Source organism: Pieris rapae, chromosome 12 (genome assembly GCF_905147795.1).
Source record: "Pieris rapae chromosome 12, ilPieRapa1.1, whole genome shotgun sequence".
Lineage (NCBI taxonomy): Eukaryota > Metazoa > Arthropoda > Insecta > Lepidoptera > Pieridae > Pieris > Pieris rapae.
Window position 1 is genome coordinate 4,254,250 of NC_059520.1, and position 21,423 is coordinate 4,275,672.

General features: G+C 33.2%; 4 protein-coding genes across 4 annotated transcripts; 2 read left to right on the plus strand and 2 right to left on the minus strand.

The window, feature by feature from the left end:
- The first annotated feature begins 319 nt into the window (after positions 1-319).
- On the plus strand, positions 320-3,833 carry LOC123689582 (proline-rich extensin-like protein EPR1). Its single transcript, XM_045630442.1, has 6 exons — positions 320-426; positions 1,023-2,593; positions 2,672-2,792; positions 2,985-3,176; positions 3,282-3,357; positions 3,624-3,833. The coding sequence occupies exons 1-6, from the start codon at positions 378-380 to the stop codon at positions 3,757-3,759; spliced, it is 2,145 nt and encodes a 714-aa protein (XP_045486398.1). The 5' UTR covers positions 320-377; the 3' UTR covers positions 3,760-3,833.
- A 1,008-nt stretch (positions 3,834-4,841) lies between these two features.
- Positions 4,842-7,662, plus strand: LOC110993750 (zinc finger protein 605). The gene is made up of 2 exons (XM_022260115.2): positions 4,842-5,459; positions 5,543-7,662. The coding sequence occupies exons 1-2, from the start codon at positions 5,307-5,309 to the stop codon at positions 7,085-7,087; spliced, it is 1,698 nt and encodes a 565-aa protein (XP_022115807.2). The 5' UTR covers positions 4,842-5,306; the 3' UTR covers positions 7,088-7,662.
- Positions 7,659-8,615, minus strand: LOC110993751 (peptidyl-prolyl cis-trans isomerase-like 3). The gene is made up of 4 exons (XM_045630494.1): positions 8,387-8,615; positions 8,211-8,309; positions 7,950-8,068; positions 7,659-7,804 (listed from the first exon to the last, which is right to left on the minus strand). Exons 1-4 carry the CDS (start codon positions 8,525-8,527, stop codon positions 7,678-7,680), a joined length of 486 nt encoding a protein of 161 aa, XP_045486450.1. The 5' UTR covers positions 8,528-8,615; the 3' UTR covers positions 7,659-7,677.
- Positions 8,616-9,440: 825 nt separating this feature from the next.
- LOC110993772 (sarcosine dehydrogenase, mitochondrial) lies at positions 9,441-20,151 on the minus strand. Its single transcript, XM_022260147.2, has 16 exons — positions 19,860-20,151; positions 19,161-19,271; positions 18,270-18,412; positions 17,258-17,470; positions 16,982-17,105; positions 16,423-16,631; positions 15,851-16,034; positions 15,161-15,251; positions 14,744-14,996; positions 14,293-14,412; positions 13,227-13,366; positions 12,565-12,670; positions 11,757-11,905; positions 10,704-10,978; positions 10,009-10,175; positions 9,441-9,843 (listed from the first exon to the last, which is right to left on the minus strand). The coding sequence occupies exons 1-16, from the start codon at positions 19,972-19,974 to the stop codon at positions 9,517-9,519; spliced, it is 2,727 nt and encodes a 908-aa protein (XP_022115839.2). The 5' UTR covers positions 19,975-20,151; the 3' UTR covers positions 9,441-9,516.
- Between the last annotated feature and the right edge of the window lie 1,272 nt (positions 20,152-21,423).

The window sequence follows — 21,423 nt, forward strand, 5'->3', positions numbered from 1 at the left end:
CACGACGTAATTTTGTATACATTTGCCAATTTACTCCTTCCGGAAGTTTAGAAAAATCTATTTGTCCAGATTCAGAGTTTGAATGGACAACATTAGAATCGAAAATCGCCCTTAAACACTAGGTTTATCAGTCCTCTAACACTTTCAATTACATCGTTATCCGTAATGCATTTAAGAAATCTGATGTGGTTTTCTATATTATTCTTATAAAATCGGTTTCCCATTAAGACTCATTTACTGATGAGACAGTAAATTAGTGAACTAATTCGAACTATAAATAGGTTAAATTCCATTATATAAAATCAACTTTCATACTTTCTTTACAATTGATCAAATAACGTTGTGTTGATAAACTCGTCGTATTCAATGATTCAATTATGTTAGGAACAAGATTATTATTTATTTTATTGCCGTTAGTTGTCTTGGGTAAGTGATTTTTTTTATTTAGAATACAGTTGTCACACATACATTATTAAACAGACCTATAAGTAAATGTTTTAATGAACGTTACTTAATAGTTATCGTTAGGGGTTAAGATGTTTTTAAAATCGTCAACAGAAAAGCATTACCGGTTCGCTATCATGTCCAATCATTTTTATCTAGGATCCAATTAATTTCTTATTTTAAATAATATATTTTTTTGATATTCTAAATAAACGTTGGCATAATTCACCAATGTTTCGGGTATTATCTAACTATTACACCAATTATGAGGATATCGATATTTTCCACTTCACCAAAGAAGATTTGAAGAAGTATTTGAAGAGGCGGGAAGTCTTTGATTTTGTTTAAGCAGTAATTTGAAATAATATGTATTATTATTGGTTTCAAAATTTTAAATTTTTTTTTTAATTAGTTATTTTTCTATTTATGTACCTGCTTACTGGTTTTCTGTTTCATATATATTGTTTATCTATGATGCCTGTATTGTCTAAGTGTTTTTTTTTCATAATATGAAGGTATGTTAGCTGTAAGATTACTAATAATTAAATAAGTAATAAATTAATCGAATTTTATTGCAGTCAACGGGCAATCTGGCTCCGCCCGAGATTGGAGGTTTAGAAGGCCCTCAAGATTTCCTACTCATGTAGTGCCAAGACCTAGTTACGTTTCAAGACCTACAACATTTGCACCAAGACCTGAAATAACAACTGAGGTGCGACCACATGAAACCGTTTCTACGACGCATTGGCCATCATCCACTTATTCTCCACCTGTACGCCATCCTTCATTTAACAGGCGACCTAACATTGTATGGTCAAGACCGTTCATAGCCAGCTCGCCAAAACCGAAACCATCCGTCACCGTCGTAGTTCTTCCTGGTTCTCATTCTCATGTACTGCCCACATCACCACGACCATATTATGTATACCCCGAAAAGCCGACATCAAAACCCATTGATATTCCACTTGCGCCCGAGTCGGACCTATTATATTCTAAACCCGAATCTCAACCTCTCAATGAACCTGATGTATCATCCAGTTCTAAACCGGTAACTGGTGTCTTTGAGCCAGAACTCAAACCTTCTCCAAAACCAGAAACAGAACAACCCTCTATTAATGTTGAACCTGTACCAGAACCTCCTAAGCCTGAAGTTGTGGTCTCGCGTGTACCTGAGCCACAACCTGAAGTCAAACCTGAATCAGAACCCATTCCTCATGTTGAAAATGAAACATCTAGCCCTGAACCAAAGCCTCAACCAGATGAGGAGCCGAGGCTTAAACCTCAAGTGGAACCTAGACCTGAAACAGAACAAGAATTGAGCCCCGGTACACCTGAGCCGCAAGTGGAACCTAGGCCTGAACCACAAGTAGAACCTAAACCAGAACCACAAGTGGTACCTATACCGGAACCACAAGTGGTACCTATACCGGAACCACAAGTCGTACCTATACCAGAACCAGAATTGGAACCTAAACCTCAACCAGAAGAGGAACCTAAACCTGAACCACCAGTGGTAACTAAGCCGGAACCCGAATATTCACCGCAGCCCATACCGGAAGTTACTTCTGAAGGATTCGATGAAGTTTCACCCGGACTTTCATCATTTTCAAAACCTGTTTTCGAATCAGAATCCTCATCCAAACCTTCAGTTGAGCCAGTACAAGCAGAAATGTCTTCTACACCTTATGCTACAGTTCCACCCAACCCTTCTCGTGAATCTTCAACACCAGGACCATATCCACCAACACCAGAAGCATTATCAGAGCCCGAGTTGTTAGATCACTCAGAAGTTCCGTCTAACCCAATACGACTTAGATATATACCTGGGATTGGTAATTCACGTAACCCTATTTCTGCCACCTGGTCAAAGCCTAGTTGGTTCCCTAAGCCTTCTAAGACACCTGAACATCCAAATCCCTGGAAACCAACCTCAAAGCCAATATTCCATCTACCCTCGAGAACAAGTACCATTCAGCCACAAACAAGAGCTACTTCACCAAAGCCAGTCAACGTCCCTGCTCGACCTGTTCCAACAGCAAGAACACCTAGCTATGCTTTTGATGCAATGGCCTTGATGGATTATCAATGTCATGAGCCTAACGGCTACTTTGCAGTACCGACAGAGTGCGACGCTTTCATAGAATGCAAAGTGAGTTTCCGTATATTTTAACTTTTTTTAAATATTGTTGTAAATAAGTAATCAATCTAAACTTTAATAATGTGTTAGTCCAACAGAGCAAGACAAATCAATTGCCCGGATGGACTTCATTTTAATCCTAAAGCTGTATGGCCAGAATACCCATGCGCTTATCCGTCAGAAGTTCAATGTGCCGCCCATTATGCAAAACGTAAGTTGAAATATTATTTATTATGTAATTGAAAAACATATACAAAAGTAAGTAATAATCGATATACGAAAATAATATAAATTAATTAATTAGGGTAATTAAGTTGACTTTTAAGGAAATTTAAAGTTAGAAGAAGAAGAACATTAAACATTTAAAATTATGTAATATAAAAATATTCATTTCCTTTTTTAGAAGCTCCAAGGCCCACAGCAGAGTGTCCGCGACAGTATGGCTATTTTGCTTCTCCTTCTGGTGATTGCGGTCAATATATCATGTGTCTCGAAGGCAAAGCTACCAAAATGACCTGCCCTCCAGGCCTTGCATTCAATTTAAAAACAACTGCTTGCGACTGGCCTGCAAATGTTCCGTCATGCAACCCTGTTGGTTAGTATTTCAAAATTAATAAAAACGACTTTCACATATATAATAATCACAAAATTTTAACAACGTAGAAAACTGTCTGATTGTAACACTTAATTTTTTCCCCAGTTTTTAGAGGCTTTACGTGCCCCGTGACAGACATTGGAGAAAATGGAAAACCTTCCGATCTGATTTATAAATACAGGTAAATATGTATTTAAATTGTCAATAGTGTAGGCGATGACTCTAATTATTTTACGTAAATTACAAAAAAAAAACATTTTATAGCCTTTAGGTAGATACATAATATACTTACAAAGCCAAGAGCAACGTTTTAGGTGTATAAGGAGATGTTTGAATAACTTACTACTAATTCCTATATCACTAGAGTACTGTCTGTTGGGCCCTTATTATGAAATCAATATGGATCATACCCATAAAATAACAACAACGTATTTATATATTTTACAGATATGGAAAAAGTTGCAAAAAATACATAGCCTGTCAACGAGGAAGTCCGCGTCTTCTAAGCTGTGACGAGGGTCTTTCTTACGATGAAGCATCACAAAATTGTATAGATGATGAATTTGTTAAAGATTGCTCTTAATTAAACGTTATTTTATAAACAATGACGGATATTCAAGAATAAACTGAAAATAAAATATATTTTTTTTTATAATAACATCATTAAACTTCTTTTATTTGACGACACTGTGACGTCACTTTAGTCAGACAGTAAAACGTCTTGATACTAGTCTTATTAGTTAATTTTTAAAAATAATTGGACTTGGACTGGACTAACAGAAAACTGTTACATGAATTACTATTTAATATTTATCGGTTCTTAAAACTAAGTGAGTTAACACACAACTATTATGATAACATACACACTAATAACAAATTTAGGTGATGTTGATGTCGCAGGCCTAACTTAATCAGCCGTTAAATTAACAGTCCAGCCTTTTAACTAACGGCCTGAATGGTATCCAGCCGAAGTGTTTGTTACATTTAATAAACTGGCTGGATAATGCTTAGGCCATTCGTATGATAGAGCCATTATTAAGCAGAAATAAAATAATGAAACATATTACATGAAAACATTTCTTTTAAAATAAATTACTTAAGTCAAATTCACATTATTATTGTCACTAAACTCTTCCATTGTACTTGTTAGTTTTTCTTGTTTGGAAAAACCATCATCAAAGTTGTGGTTTGCTGAAGCTATATTGACAGTTTGAATAGTTTCTAATTATATTTAAATTAACAGTCAACAGGCTAGGCAAGTAATGAAACGTCATCGATCCAAGTCATCTGCCTAGCTGTTTGATGAACCGGATGAACATGTTTCAGGCCGTTAATTGAATAGCTATGAGCTAATATAGTTGGCTGCGAAATTGACATATTACAACTTACATTTTGGGAACGGTAATGTTATTCTATAATTTATAGATGAATGCAAAACTAGAGGTTATTTATTAAAACCAAAACTGACTAGACTTAGACATATATTTTCGTAGTATAAATAGCGATTTATATTAAATGTAAAATAACATCTAGTTTAAATTAACTATATAAGGTTTATATTTAAGCTTGTTCGCATAACTGCTGAATTTGCATTTTCATTAATATTATCTACATTTCGGTTTTATGTTATCTGCATGCTCTGTAGACTTACATTTTGAAACAAAACCGCGATTTTTGTATATTTTGGCATACTTAGTAGCAGAAAACGACAAAATTTTTATTGCCCACTTCAATTTTAATTTATTAATGCTGTCATTTTGTCTAATAAATTTTGTAAAATAATATAATTTAGTTATACAACACAAGACCAAGTGAATCATGAAACAGACTAAAAGAGGGGCGGCGGCGCGACGTTTGTTAGCGCAGCCCTGTTTGGTCCGCTTCGCTAATCGAAACAGCAAGACATTAAATTACATCAACTAGAACAAGTGACTTCGCCCCTTGTGAAACTATTTTTTTTTAAACTAGAAGAAAGAGTTATTTAATTATACTAGTTTCAAGCCGTGGACTACAAATTGTTACCACTATATGCAGACTTAAAAATCACGTTAATATGTGTCGGCTATATTTTTATAATTTAATTTCTACTCGGATTACAGTCCCGTGATTTTATGTCAAATTACGCGCAATATGGATGATACTTATATCATAGCAAATTTTTATGCCTTGTGTCGACTATGTTTGGTTAAAAGCGGACTTACTGTGCCAATTTTTGGCAATACTCCTGACGATGAAGATAACAAATCACTCAACTTGAAAATCTCCGAATGCTTCGAACTTCAGGTCTGTATCTAATAGTATTATACAACTGATATAGATTAGGTTTTATTTACATCAAACTAACCTACTACATTTATTTGTTTTAGTTGGATCCCAATGATGGCCTTCCTACAAGAATTTGCTATAAATGTTTATTTAAAGTTGACACATGCTCTAAGTTTAAATCATTGTGTTTAGAAAGTGAAGCCAGATTAAAACAAATTACTAATCAAATTAATGAACTCAATACCTCTAATTCATCTGAATTCAACTATGCAAATGCTGAGCATAAGCAACAGGCTGAAAATTATATTGTAGAAGATAGTGTTGTAATGGTAGTTGATCCAAGTCTTGACTATGATTCTTCTGAGGAATCAGAAAATGTTGAACAAGGAGAAACAGATATTGTAGAACAAGACAACATCCCAGAGGTAGAACATGTTCAAGAATCTTACTTTAAAAATGTTTCAATGTGTCAGTATTGTGATCAAGCATTTATATCCCAAGAAAAATGCAAAGATCATGAGGAAAATTTTCATGACCCTAACCGCCCATATAAGTGTATTGAGTGTAGTATAGTTTTTGCAGAAAGAAACTTGTTTGTTGGCCACACTAAAACTGTTCACGGAAGTGATAAGCCATATCACTGCCCAGAATGTGATAAATGCTTTGGCCGTCGCTCTGACTTGAGAAAACATTCAATTGTCCATACTGGTATTAGGCCATATCAATGTCAATACTGTTTAAAGAGTTTCTCTCGTAATACAAACTTGAGTAAACACTTGAGAATTCATGCAGGTCATAAACCTCATGTATGTCCAAAGTGTCCTCGAAGTTTTGTGGCCAAAGGAGATTTACAGCGACATATTTTAATTCACTCTGGAACAAAACCCTATGCCTGCCAGAACTGTCCATTAACTTTTGGTAGAAAAGATAAACTAGTAAAACATGAACTAAGACATGCAGGAGTAACATCATCTCATGGGATTGAAGAAAATAATGATATGGTGGTCAGTGTGAATCCATATAGCAATTTGATATCTTCTCCAAATGAACATTTGAATTCTAATGACTTTGAGCTTCCTAGAGTTCCTGATCATATTGCTGGAGATGGCAGTTTTTTGAATCATTTACAAAAGGCTCCATCAACATCTAACAAACAATTACAAATTTCACCTACTAAACAAAAGTCTCCTATAAGTAAAAATAAGCCTAAAAATATAAAATGTCATCAATGCCCTAAAAGGTTTTCATCTCTAGATGCCTACAAGACTCATGTATCTATCTCACACATTGGATCACGAGTTTTCCAATGTAAAGTTTGTTTTAAAAAATTTGCTAGAAAAAGAGAACTAGACCGGCATGCCTCTGTCCATTCAACAGGGAAACTTTTTAACTGCAGTCAGTGTGATAAACAGTTTACAAGAAAGGACAGACTTGACAGGCATGAGCAAACTCATGACTGCTTAGTGGTGAATATGCCCTGCATTGAGTGTGGTGCAACCTTTGAAAAGAAACCTGATTTAGTAGCACATATTAAATCTCATTTTACTGATAATTTTGATGATAAAGTAACAGAAGCTCGAATAAAAAAAGAAAATAAACAAGATTTTCCAATGGAAGAAAGTAATATGTATGATCTGGAGACATGAGATTTATTTAAAATTTGTATTTATTTTTATATTTATCACTACATTAAAGTACCTAAGTTTAACTTTCATATATTTAGCATTCATTTTATGTTTTAATTTTAATTTAAATGATATAATTGTATGTACTTAAAAATAAAATATTATGTCTGCAATAATGGCACCCATTATCATCTTATGAATAAATTCGTCCACACCGCTAATAATTTAAAAATATAATCATTATTAATATTTTAAATAATTATGTCTGCCAACTGTAATATTGTATTGTCTTATGTTAAAATAATGTTAGACAAGTGTTTTCTTAAACTGTAACATTGATTGAATATAAATTTATAATCACTATTAATGAAAAATTGACATTGTTAAACTTTTCACATAACTGTTTATTTATTTCTAGAAATAGTTTTATTCTATTTATTGTTTACAGATTATAATATAAGGGTCAATTGAATACCTAAATTTAGGAAAATTTACACAAGCCTAGCCCTTTTAAATAACATAGCACTACATACACCAATAATGAATTTCTATAGTATACTCCAACATTTTGCTTGACATTAAAACTAAAACAAATATTTAAATTATTTTATTTATCCAGCTAAGGGATTTGCATGTATTGTAACTGATGTTATTCTAGCTTCACTTAAAGGTTTAAAGTTTTTAGGATTGATGGGCATCTTTTCTAAGTCATCCAGAGCTTCAAAACCATCAATGACCCTGAAACAATAATAAAATAGTTTATAAATATTATTTTTTGGCTACTTTTGAATTCTGTTCCTATGGGATTTCTGGATTTTAATCATAGAAAGCTATAGTTATTTGGATCAAAGTTAATTTAAGAATAAGATTGATGGAATAATACCTTCCAAAAAGGGTATATTTTAAATCCAAATGTGGTTGTTCTCCATATGTAATGAAAAATTGGCTACCATTGGTATTTGGTCCATTATTTGCCATACTAACCATTCCTCTAGCATTATGCTGAAACAAAATATTATCATATATTACCCCATGATACAATTTAATTAACAGACAATTAAAATTAATTTATTTTGCTCAAAAATTTCCGGCTTCATTTAGTTCTTTATGAATTAATGAAAACCTTGATGCTTTTACGTCATACCTTTAATTCTTCTTTAAATTCATCCTCAAATTTTCTACCCCATATAGATGTACCCCCTTTACCAGTACCTGTAGGGTCACCAGTTTGTACAATGAAGCCCTGTGAAATAAATAGTAAGGTGATAACAAAACGTTCATATTTCAATAAATCTACAAACAGCACCCATGTTAACAAACCTTAATGTTTCTGTGAAATAGGCAACCATTATAATAATCACTAGCACATAAAGCTAGAAAATTTTCACAAGCCTTTGGACATTGTTCACAAAATAGTTCAATTTTAAGGTCGCCCACATCACTGTGCAATGTAACTGACATTTTTTTTTAATCTAAATAAATAATATTACAAAAGCAGTTTTATTTGATAACAGAGTAGATTTAATATGGGAATGGGATTTATTATTACAATTTACATGATAGAAGATTTCTGTCATGTGTCAGCGGTGACACTTGACTAAACAATGCAATTTTTTAGGATTTTATGGCGGTACGAGATCCGGAACTAGATATCATTTATTTTATTCGTGTGAATTTACAATTGTTTATGATCTGATTTAATTTAATATCATATTGATTGTATTGTGTATACTGTCCCCTCGGTATACATAAAAAACAATTATTTTTTATTTGTAATGACTCCTAATTTTAAGAGAATGAAATGTATACAGTGTTATTTTTTATACAAAAGGGTAAGATGATCCATATTAGGCTTATCCCCATCGGCTGCGCGCGAGTGGAGACCACGTCGCCCCGTGGGGTGCAGCCACCATCAAGGACTATAAAGACCGGCCCCGTACCGCCGAACATAGACACCACCCGAAGGGGGCATATGGTCCTGAACGGGCCCAAACAACCCCCGCGAGGGAGGGTTTATTTCTTATAAGTTACTAATCTAAAGTTCTACATTCAATATTTTTTCGATTGCGACGTCAGCAAGCGTATTGTATCTTAACTACTAGGGGGAGAAAGACGTACGTTCCCCCAATGTATCATAACTTAGAGGGCAAAAGAGATGGAGTACGACACCAGCGCCGCTAACTACGAACTGACTTGGGGGTAGACCCCACTTGGAATAGGCACACGAAATACCGCCAAAAAAACGTGCAGCACAATGCCGTGTGAATCTGGCCTTATGGTCTGCACTTTTATCCTAGGTCTATATTCGTTGGTAATATCTGACATTTTCGTCTTATGTTAATATTATATATTTGTTAAAGTAAAACATACAAAATTATTTACAACTATGTTTTATTAAAAAAATACAATATTGTCTCAAATAACTGTACGATACTTAGTTCTAGCAAATATTATTCTACACCACCAGCTCTTTCATTTTGCCCCGCGTGAGGTTCATATATATTCTCATCCATTCCCATATCTCCATAGTTTCCTAGCAATCTTTGTCCTGTAGGATCAAATGGTGATTTTGGATGACAAGCTGCTTTATACCGCTTTCCCATTACTTCTATTTCGTATATACCATCGCTTAAATAATCTAAAGTTACTTTATTTCCTTTATTCGTAACGTAACCAACGCCAATGGGCTTGTCTAAGTGGAATGCGTAATCTCCTCTTCTCAAGTATCCTACCACCTCCCCATTTCTGTATATTGCTTCTTGACCGTATATCGGAATCTGAAATACAATGCAGTAAAGCTGTATTATCGTATTGATACGGAATTACCTAAATACGTTTCGACTAAGTAATATCGATGCAAAATCAATGGATCTTCCATAACATCAGTATCTCTAAAACATATTTTGATATATTATTTTAAAACTTAAATTTTTAAATCTTACCTTTTCATCAAGAGTAAAGTAAGCGTATTTCTTAGTGACTCCCTCAACTTTTGCTTTTGTGACAAATTCGTTGCCGATATAATCCCCATTTTTGCGACAGGTAAAGGCAAGATTAGCTTCCACAGGGTTGTCATCTGTCCTCAGATCTGTGTTCCACAAATGGTAGCCTAAAAGAAAACGTAGGATAAGTCTTTTATATTTTTATTTAATGTGAATTTTTATTGTGACGTTGAATATGTGCCGAACTACATATTACTTATGGAATCATATATCATGTAATAATTACCGAGATGAAGATGAAATAATCGGAAGAATTAACGTATGTAACAAATATTGGGCATTCAAAGATGTAAGTTAAGGATAAAAAAACTATCATAGACACATGTATAGTTCCATGTATATCATATGGTTGCCAAACGTTGATTCTTAATAACACGCTTAAAGACAATTGGAAAAGACTATTTGACTATTTATATAAGCTATGGAGTTTTATTCCGTTCTACGCCCTTGATTTGAGAACTGGCAGTAAATGTAAAATTAAATTCATTTAATAATTTTTTTTTTTGACGTTCATAAGTGTACATTGTTACCTTCATATATAAATAAATTTTGAATTCTTTGGAGAGAGTCAAGAATAGTGTGAGGCCTAACAAAAATAACAGATTCACTGCCCGCGTGGTGATAAAACTGCTAACCTTTTTCCAGACTGAGTGAAGTAAGCGCTCGCCATCCTCCATTAGTAAGACCAGACGCTGTTCTTAAGGCCCTATACACTTGTATAGCATTCGACGAGGGTATATGTAACTCCCAACCCAATTCACCAGACCACGTAACACGCAATGCTCTGCAAGTATAGCTCTTATTCTCAGTAGAATAAGGTGCTTTTGTTACGTGAAGACTGCGGTGGGTGTTTACTGGGAACGCATCGTTTGAAAGCCCTGAGTTTGTGTAGCGTTGAAGAATACGTTGGCTGGAAGTAAATAATAACATATATAAATTACTTCAAATAAAGATATTTCTTATAACTAATATCCTCGTCGCTATTCGTATATCGAAACTGTGATGTATTTCTAATAATAAATAAAATAAATCTTAAATAAATCTTTTACACCTCCCTCACAATTTGAAAGTAAGAAACTCATAAACAAATTTGAGTTTGACATCGATAACTAAAATCTGGATAAACATGTACACGTGATCTAGGGGGTCTAGTCAAGAGGGAAAGTAGAATGAAAATAACAGCTAGTGTCGACAGTTGGTACCGACTACTAGCTTTCATTTTCATAAAAATTTAGTTTTCGACTTTCTACATACACTACTGTTAAGCTGTCTTGACTAGACCCCCAGGAGTAACCCGATATTGCGGTATGAAATTGTATTTATTTATTTATACGTTCTAAGACAATGTCTAAAAATTGCCTACAAAAATACAAGAAAATATAAATAACATCACAAATTTAACACACATACACATCAATTATATTAGAACATTAGTAATATCATACCATATATCATACATCAAATCAAAAATTAATAATAACTAAAAAGATCAAAAATAAAAATAATATATATACTAAAAATAACAATAATAACCTAATTTAAATGAAAACTTAAGCCTCATTAAGAGCATGATATACGTATCGCAATAAAGCTAGCAGTCACTTCTTCGCATGACCATTGTATTCAAATTTGGTTTGCGTTATCAGTGTGTCTTTTTGCGTAAGGCTAAGAATCTATAAAAACCTTACCTGTGAGGTCCCTGTATACCCAGAATACTAATTTGTTTAGTGACATCTGTGATGGTGGCTCGCAATTTGTATTTCTGGATGACTCGTCTTAAATGTGCGAGTGTGTGGTTCGCACTAAACCCGCTAGTTACTACATAGTAACCACGACCCTGAAAAATTATAAAATATATATGAAATTAGGGTCCTTCAAGAAAAGAGTGTACTAATTCTTAAAAGGCTGGCAACGCACTCGCGAGCGCTCTCGCATGAGAGTGTCCATGGGTGGCGGTAACACTTAACATCAGATGAGCCTCCTGCCCTTTGCTTTTGACCAATTTATTCAACTCGTATTAACAGGAACTTATTATGTATACTTAACGTTAAAAAATTAGACAGATTAAAAAACTGACGAGAAAAGATTAAGAGACAAGACGAAATCATAGACAATACCTCGAAAATAAGAAGACTTAAATGGAGATGGGCTGGACACATCTTTAGAGGAAAGTACAAATGCAGTAAAATTGTGATACGATGGTACCCTAGGGAAGGCAAAAGGAGTAGAAGAAGATGGGAAGACGACATCAGACGAGTGGCAGGAGTGATGTGGAACAGAGTGGCCTAAGAAAGATATGAATGGAAAAGGTTGGAGGAGGCCTTTGCCGACTGGCAAACAGATTTTTTTTTTCAACCTTCTAATATGTAATTTAATATGTATAATCATCTTTGTTTATGTATGTACCTAAGTCGATCTGAACCAAAGGCTATATTATTATTATTTATATGTATTATGTATACTAAACATTAATAGATATTAATTTACAGGACTTACTTTGAAAATTGGTTCGTGCAATTGTCCGCTTCCTCCGTCAATCACACACACGGTCAAGTCCGCCTCGACACCGCCTTTCTCGTTAAGCATTAAAGAGTACATTACCCTGAAATTTAGTAGTATCATAAAATAAATGTTTAGGGATGCCTCTGATATCAAAAAGTACTACGATAAAGTAGTTACTCGAGTTAGATATCATAAAACACTCCTTATATGAAAATCGTATTCGTTTAACAACAAACTTCCAAAAGATATTCTAGAATGATCACTAAATAAATTCAAATCTCTCGTTGAAAGTAAGTAAATCAATAAGCCCTTTTATAAATTTGACGAATATTTAAATGGTCCTAATCCTTGGGATTAATTTGCTCTATTTTAAACAATTTGCGTGTCTCAAAACTTAGCGATTAAAAAGAGTGGCGGAAAGTTTCTTGCTCGCTCTACGCCCTTGACTTGCGAACTGGTAATAAATGTTAATTGAGTATTAATTTAACTTCTTTTCTGACGTTCAAAGTGTACTTCTTTACCTTTAATTAAATTTGAGTAAAATTTAAGTAAACGAACTTATACTTAGTAACTTCACGAAAAAAAATCAGCACATTATACTTAGACACGAAATTACTTCACATTCAATGCTTGTTCCTACGGAGGCGGTTTCATACCTATTGTCGTTCTTCATCTCAGCAGTGAATGCCAAGCCAGCCGTTCGTTCAGCATCTGGCCCGGTCAAATAAAATTTACCATAGTATGATAAATTGAAGAGTGCTGCTGCATTGCGACAAGCAAGGGCTTCTTTACCGATCTAGAAGTTATATTTAAGGGCCAGTTAACTACCTATCAAATTTTGAAAGCATTTTAAAATGTTATATTTGCATCTAAATTTTAGGGATTATTTACGCCCGAACCCAATAATTAACCACAATCTCATCATCTATCAAACAATGACAGTCGATCATTCTCCAATCTCCATCCCAATAACAATCCATTTTTGGCCATGGAGAGAATGCAATCTCTTCGCTCTTTACTCTCATATTTGGTAATAAATATAAACCCAATAAAGTAAATATAACCATCCAAATAATAATAAAACATACATTTCTATGTTTAAAACATACCAAATAGCTTTTTATTTATTTTAAAATTTTTGGTGTAAGTAAGTTAAAATCTTAAGAGGATATTGGCACAGTTGAACTGTCATTTTCATACAAAGGTCTATACACATAGGTACATCCGACCTTTCATGGAAAGCTTGTATAGACAGATGGCTATTACCATCCGTCGATTAGGATGTATAACTCAGATGGTAAACAATGTATGGAGATAGGTTATTGGGTTTGGGTGTTAAGCGTCAATATAAAACAAAGTGAATAAATTATCTTTGATCTATACTTTCTGATTTATGTTTTATTTCTCTGCGTATAAACAATTGTGTTTAATTAAACATAAAAATCATTCGTTTTAATGAAGATGTTTCGAAAAAGCATGGCATAGAAAGTACTCGTATTAAAATTTAAAATCACGTAAAGCAAATTTCTCGTTTTGTAACTCATAAGTACCTATTACTTATTTTCAAAGTTCTACATTAAAAAATATTCTCTATCATTGCATACAATTTCATAACTAATTACAGCTGATATTTTGAAACTAAACTTAATCCAATTTTTAGTGTAATAATTTTGGAAAAAAATACTTTTCATATATAAAACTGTAGGCTCGATTATTACTTACCAAGTCATGATATTTGGAGAATCCAAACGTGTATTCTCCTTTTAGAATATCTTCATATTTCTGGTCTACATTTCTTGGGAAGTCGTGAGCACCACCCCAATCGTATTGCTGCACCCTGACCTGAATCATGATTTACTGCTTTATAAGAAATGAAATAATTACACGACAAAACTCTACAATGATAATTTGCTTCTGTAAATAATTGTATGCCGTTAGTGCTAATAAATTATTTGTTTTCTTTGTACTAAGCTTTTTGCCTCAACATTAAATATGATTGGTGTAAGTCATTTCTTTGAGCACCGTTAAGACAGTGCTACTTTAAACGCTGAGGTTATTTTTAATTGAAATTTTAAAACTCATGTAAAACTACCATTCCGTACATTGTGAGAAAACTAGCATTTCGTTATGTTAACATAGAAGGCTGAAAACAACACGAAACATTGATGTATACCTTTTCTCCCAGTAAAAAGAAAGCTGGTCTCTCCCAACCAGCCCTAGACTGCATTATAGCTCCATCTTCCACCAGCTCCTGATGTAAGGCATCATGGCTGGAGTCCCTTCCAGCCAGGGACTCATCATTGGGAAAAACGATCGAGTAGTTCTTCACATATGCTTCGAAGCTACTCTCGCGAGCCCAATGCGCTCGAGACATTTGCGCGGGTGTAAAACGGCGTATGTCAAAGGCAAACATGTTGTAATTTGGTCTGAAATAATTTTATTAATAAATAATATGGTTTATCATGTTAAATAAAACATTAAAAATTTCGAATCAAAGGGAACACTCCTTATTGACATTTTATACATTATAATCATAATGTATAAAAGTATGGAAAAAATAAAATGTATGTACAAAAATCTCTCGAGTTACCTTCCCTTAACAATCCATTCGGCTAACTGTATAGCACATCCAGCAGAGAACATCATACCAGCTGAATTATAACCACAGTTGTGGTATAGACCTGTGAATTGAATTAATAAAAAAATAAAATACATTTAAATTCAATTTCAAAATCATTTATTCATATAGGTAATACAATGTACACTAAATGTATATAAAATGCTTCTAATTTAACATTTACCGCCAGGTCTCAACACAAGGGAATATACGGAAGAGAAGAACTGGCAATAAACTCTCCGCTACTCTTTTTAATCGCCAAGTTTGTTTTACACAATGTTAATACACAATATTTCAAATAAAAGAATTGCGTTCTAATTATAGAACCACAAAGTTCCAATGTTTTAAAAATCAACATAATTTCACTCACTTTACTGCACAATATGAAAACGATTTTTTTAATTACATAGTCCAATGAACGACCATACTAAACGATATCTTCCATGCAACCTAGTTACAAAGATATAAGGATAAGTTAACATCAATAAATTGGAAACCACTAGATCAAGAATTTTATTAATACACCTACCTTCATCAAAAGTAAATTAATCAATAAAGCTTTTTATAACCGTGACGAATACTTAAATCATCCTAATCCTTGGGGGCGAAAGTATAGAATGGATTCTGTAACTCTTAAGTTTATTATCTTTTTCATTGACTTACCATAAACATTAGGATCTTCTCCAATTATAGGTTTATGGTCAGGCGTGAAAGACTCCGGTCCACAGACAGTACTCTTGATCCCAATGGCTCCCAATTTTGGGCATAGGGAAGCCGCACTTTGCATATGCACATTGAATATGTCCCAGTTTAGGTCGTAAAGGTGAAATTGTAGGTTATCGGGAAGCTGGAAAATTTAGTCTTTTTAAAAGATAACCTGACTAAATTAAAAAAATTCAGTGATACTTCAATGAACAGTCGTGATCATGTTATCTATCAGGATCGGATCAGCCTCCTTTGTCAGACACACGCCGTGGACTTTTGGTCTAAGCCGGTTTTCTCATGATGTTTTTGCTGAACCATGAAATTACAAATCAAACATCGAATACTGGTGAGGACATTTTCAATTTTATGTTACCTTTAACAGATGGCGCTAGAAGTCTGTTGTTTTAAAAACATAAAATTTGACATTGGAAAGAATGATAATTATTTGGAAACAAGATATATAAAAAGAAATATATAAAGATATATGAACTAAAGACAGAGACATTTACCTATACAACAGCATCACTTACTTGATCCATTATTAAAGGATTGCTTTCATATCCACCGATTTGACAGGTCTCACCCTGTATTTTGATATACAGACCGACATCGTGGTCTCTCACATTGGGTGCGTTTCGAATTTCTGGTATACTTTCTGATACCACGTACGCGTGTTTAAATGGAATGAGAGGTAATGCTGGTATTCCAGCAAACCTTGCGATCCGAGGACCCCATGCTCCTATAAATAAAGTGGAGCAACTTGTTTTATATCAAATATTTTGATAATAACAGAATATCCAACCGAGCATTTTATATTTTCAAAAAATGATATTTTTATTGAAAAAAAAATAATAACTGTAACAATTACTGAGATAATAGAAAGCTGTTTTATATATTGATAATTAAATTTAAGAACTATTGTTACATCTACACAGTTTTGGTTTAGAACTAGAATATGCAATATTATAAATTCCGTTTTTTGGATTTATATAATTTAATGAAATTTCAAAGTAATATGCAATACGGTTTCATATTATAATTCGTATATTGCTGTAGATATTATTAATTGGAACAAATTTATTAAAATACCTCCACAATTGACAACGCATTTTGTTTTAATGAATCCATTTTCCGTATGAACACCAGTGACTTCCTTATTTCCCAATAAGTTGTGTTTATAGAATATGTCATGGACGGGGCAATCTTCATACACCTGATAAAATTAATGAAAGAAAATGAATATAGCAAATATATTAAGAATAAAATAGCGATAGGATCAGGAAGAAAATCTCTAGATCTGACTGGGCTAATTTTCTGAAACATTTAATTAATTTCGTTTCCACGTCTGTTTGTATATTATTATACCTTTCCTCCATTCGCCTTAGCCGCTTTAAGTAGCACATTGCACACCATTGTAGGATCAACAGTGCCATCTTCAGGGGAATAAAGACCCATTTCAAAAACAGAAGTGTCTAGAAGTGGAAACAAGTTCTGGGCTTCTTTTGGTTCCAGGATATCACTCTCGATGCCAAATGCTTTTCCCAAGGTGTGCAGACGAAGATATTCTTGTGTACGGACCTGCAAAGTCAATAAATTAAAACAGAATATTTAAAATTACGGGTAGTACTTCAATACTAATAATAAATAATAATAAATAATAATAGGTAGTTTAGAACATCTAAGTTTACATAGATGACATTAATAAGGTGTATCTATTTTATATGTTAGTAAAAAAAGACACAGAATTTCTGGACTGACTTCAACAGTTCTTTTGCTATTATAATGATATGTTCCTGGCTGTCATAGTCTATATCTGTTCCAAAATATTTAAAAAAAAATCCACAGAACAGAGGTAAGTTCTGCAATAAAAGCTCAAACCAGAATCACAATAAAATTTTCTTATTTTCACGATACGAAGTCATAAGAGAAGTAGGGAGTCAACCCCAAGACAAATGTCTCTTGACTACTTACGGGGGTTGTCTCATACTCATTTATTGATGTAAAAATTTGAGAAACAACAAAAAATTTAAATTAATTTAATACAGGTTATAGGTTACAAGCGCAACTACCGCTTTAAGCTAATTTTAATATACGTACACATACGCGTACGTATGATTATACGTAAGTTATACGTAGAAATTGATGTATATTGCTTTATGATAACTTATGCCGAACGATGACCTCACTAGACAAAAATAATTCTTGATAAGGGCCATTCCACGTATGGCAGTTGCTATGTATAGTAACTGGTGGAATGTAATATTTTCAAAAATTAATGTATAGTTTTTTATCACAAAAATAAATAAACTCCAATTTATTGCTGTTTTATATCCAGAGAAGCCTTTTCCAGGTGAAATCTCAAACAAATTTATCTTACCTTACTTCTAGAGATGAAAAGCCCTCCATTATTGATCCATCCAGCATATTCGCCGGTTTCTTTTTCCAGGTTTTGGTACACACTTCGCGAATCTTTTAATAGCTTAATCTCCAAATCACTGGGCCGTAGGGACCAAACGAGACCTGTGCATATCAGTTCAGCCTTCTTACGGTACGGTAAGATTCAGAGTCGAAACGTAGACTTTATAGGAAATTGTGATTCCCGTATGTCAACAACGTATTGGAATACATTGGGAATCAAAGAACCTAGGCTCTAACTCTACTCTTTTTGTCCTCTTCTAAGTATGTGACGTTTACAAACTGGAGTCAAGCTTCGCGATAATACTAGACTCTGAATCTTACCCTTATTAGATTTTTTCACACAAAATACTTATTCGTCTCTTTCCATTAAATTGAGTTTTAGCTTCGATGAAAAGAGACAGTTTGATCAAATAATGTAGAAACTAATTTAGTTATGTATAATTAATCCATACCAACCAATGTTTTCAAATTATAAATCTCGATGAGGGTATCTTTTTTCAAATTGAAAACATTGAAAGCATAACCGGTCATTTAAACACGAAATATAGGAGAATGCTAATGAAGGCAATGTTTACTTATTTTTTATTCATTGAACTAATTTTATAAAACACCAAAAACAAACCTATTCGCAAATTAAGCAAAATGTGCATTCCAAATTTCCTTAGCCTTAAAAGTTTGGCAATAATTCATCTATTGGTATGTCCCTATATGATTTATGAGTGATTATGTATGTTAAATTAAGGAAAAAGTATATATATGTAGAACTAGAAAATGCTAGACGACTATCAAACTACCTACTACAATGTAGTATTAGGTTAACAGGCACCCGCACGTTTAACATTATCCGTACCAGCTGTATGCCACGTTGTACCGCTTGTTATCTTCGCTCGTTCCAGCAGTACGGCATTCACTCCCCTTTTTGACAGCTGGTATAATATATTACATCCAGCTATACCGCCACCTATAAGAATACTTTTTTTTTATATTTACCAACTCACTTAGTTCTACTTATCACTTTGATTAAATGAACAGAACAGTAACATTTTACATTTTTAGTATATTAAATAAATATTTTTATGACAGATAATTCATCTTCTTATTTCTGACGATACGATGACCATGTGTCTAATGTTTATGCCAGCCAGTTTTAAAAAGTACGGCTGAATATCTGAATATAACGATTAAATGGCTAATTAAGCTAATTGGCTGCGACATACATATTAGAAAAATAGTATGAACGAATGTAGTTAAAAATAACGTACTTCACAAAAAGGAGGTTATTTATGTGCAGGTTTTTTTTGTAAAAGGAAAGATATATTTCGTTTAGAAGGTACAGGTTTCAAAGGTACAGGTTTAAATGCATTTTAAATGGTTATTCTTTAATGTATTGTTTAGTAGTCCTTACCCACCGGACTATAATTAACCCGCGGTCTTTACCAGCTTTCTTACCTTCCACATAAAGTACAAGGATACGTACCTATAGGAAATTTCTCTCACTCGTGCAGCCTACTGCCTAAATATAAATCCTCATTATAAGTATATTACTTACCAACTATTACAACATCCGCCGAAGACACGACCTCCTTATTAGCGTATGATCTTTGCCAAATTCCATTTCCCTTAAATCTCAACTTTGGATGTCTGCTTTGTAGCACTCTCAACATTTTATTTATGTTTTTGTCAACTATTTCTTTAATTATTTTTTAATTAAAAAAAATATAAATTCTACTCAACTAGAGTTATCACGTTTCAATTACCAAATGTATTGTTTATAAATGGCACTTGCGTTAATTAATCATATGTGAGCTTGCGTGAAACATTTTCTGACGTTTGATACAGCACTGATGTGATATGTTTATTTACTTCGAATGAACTTTTATCTCATTTAACCTATGATACAAGAATATCTGGGTTTATTTTGTTGTTTTGTTTAAAGTCACCTCTCCTTCTGTTAATACCTACCTTAGTGATACGGATAAAAATTTTAACAGCTTTTTCAAAAAATGATAAAAACTCAAAAATGGAATAGGAAGATATAGCCAAAAACGTGTTTTTACCCCTTTTTCCAACATGGCGACCAGGGGATGAGGGCACCAATCCCACAAACTAGAGGTTAAGGTTGTATTGACCCACCCCTACATGTTCCATAAATAAAATTGCGTCCTCTATCAAATGATCAGTTTGGCCCTCAAATTGTAACATTTGATTTCAACGCTTGATTTTTTTCAATTATTTATTTATTATTAATTCATATATTTTTAATTCATAGACAAGAATTCGTCGAAGCAGATATATGTATATGAATAAAAATATTTATCAAAAACAACATTACACCATTTCTTGTTATCGAGCTTCGTGTCAAAAGGTCTTAATTAATCGTCATCATGATACTTCTATGGCTACTATTTCAAACATTGTAAAATTTCATCAAGATTTTTATAAATCATCATTAAACATTGAAAATCACCAAAACACTTATCATTTGTGTAATCGTATCTCAAGACACAATCTCGTCTAACAGAAACTTTTTACAGAAATAAAGATTTTTACAGCTCTTGAAAGAAGATTTATATTTCATTGAATTGAAAATTATTGTTCTAGAATAGGGCCAAAGTATTGAAAACGCTGTAGCGATATTTACAATCACTGCGTATGAAGTCATTACCTACTGTGAAACGCGTTAACCAAGCTCTGACCGCTTATGTCAAAACCGTTTAAAACGACATTGTTTTACCGGTTGTATTGACAAAAACCAAAAGTTCCGGTGGAATTCTATTGTACTAGGTATTAACAATATCATCGACTGTTATGATGTCGTTAGAACAGATTTAGATGGTATATTATTTCTCGACCTTACTGGGGCGTCCAGCTAGCCAGTATTTATACTAGTTGAAAATCTTATAGGTCGGAGAAAGAGCAGTCTCTTTCTTTCTCCTCCATTATTGCAACCGTCTATTGCAAAAAAAAAAACAAATAAAGAAAAAAAATACGCAAAGGGGTTGTGTATATGTCACCTCAACAGCAACGTATTAAAAATAATACACTTATATCAGATGTTTCATCATTTTATTATATGTAAACACTTATTCTTAATTTTATTATTACATATTTAC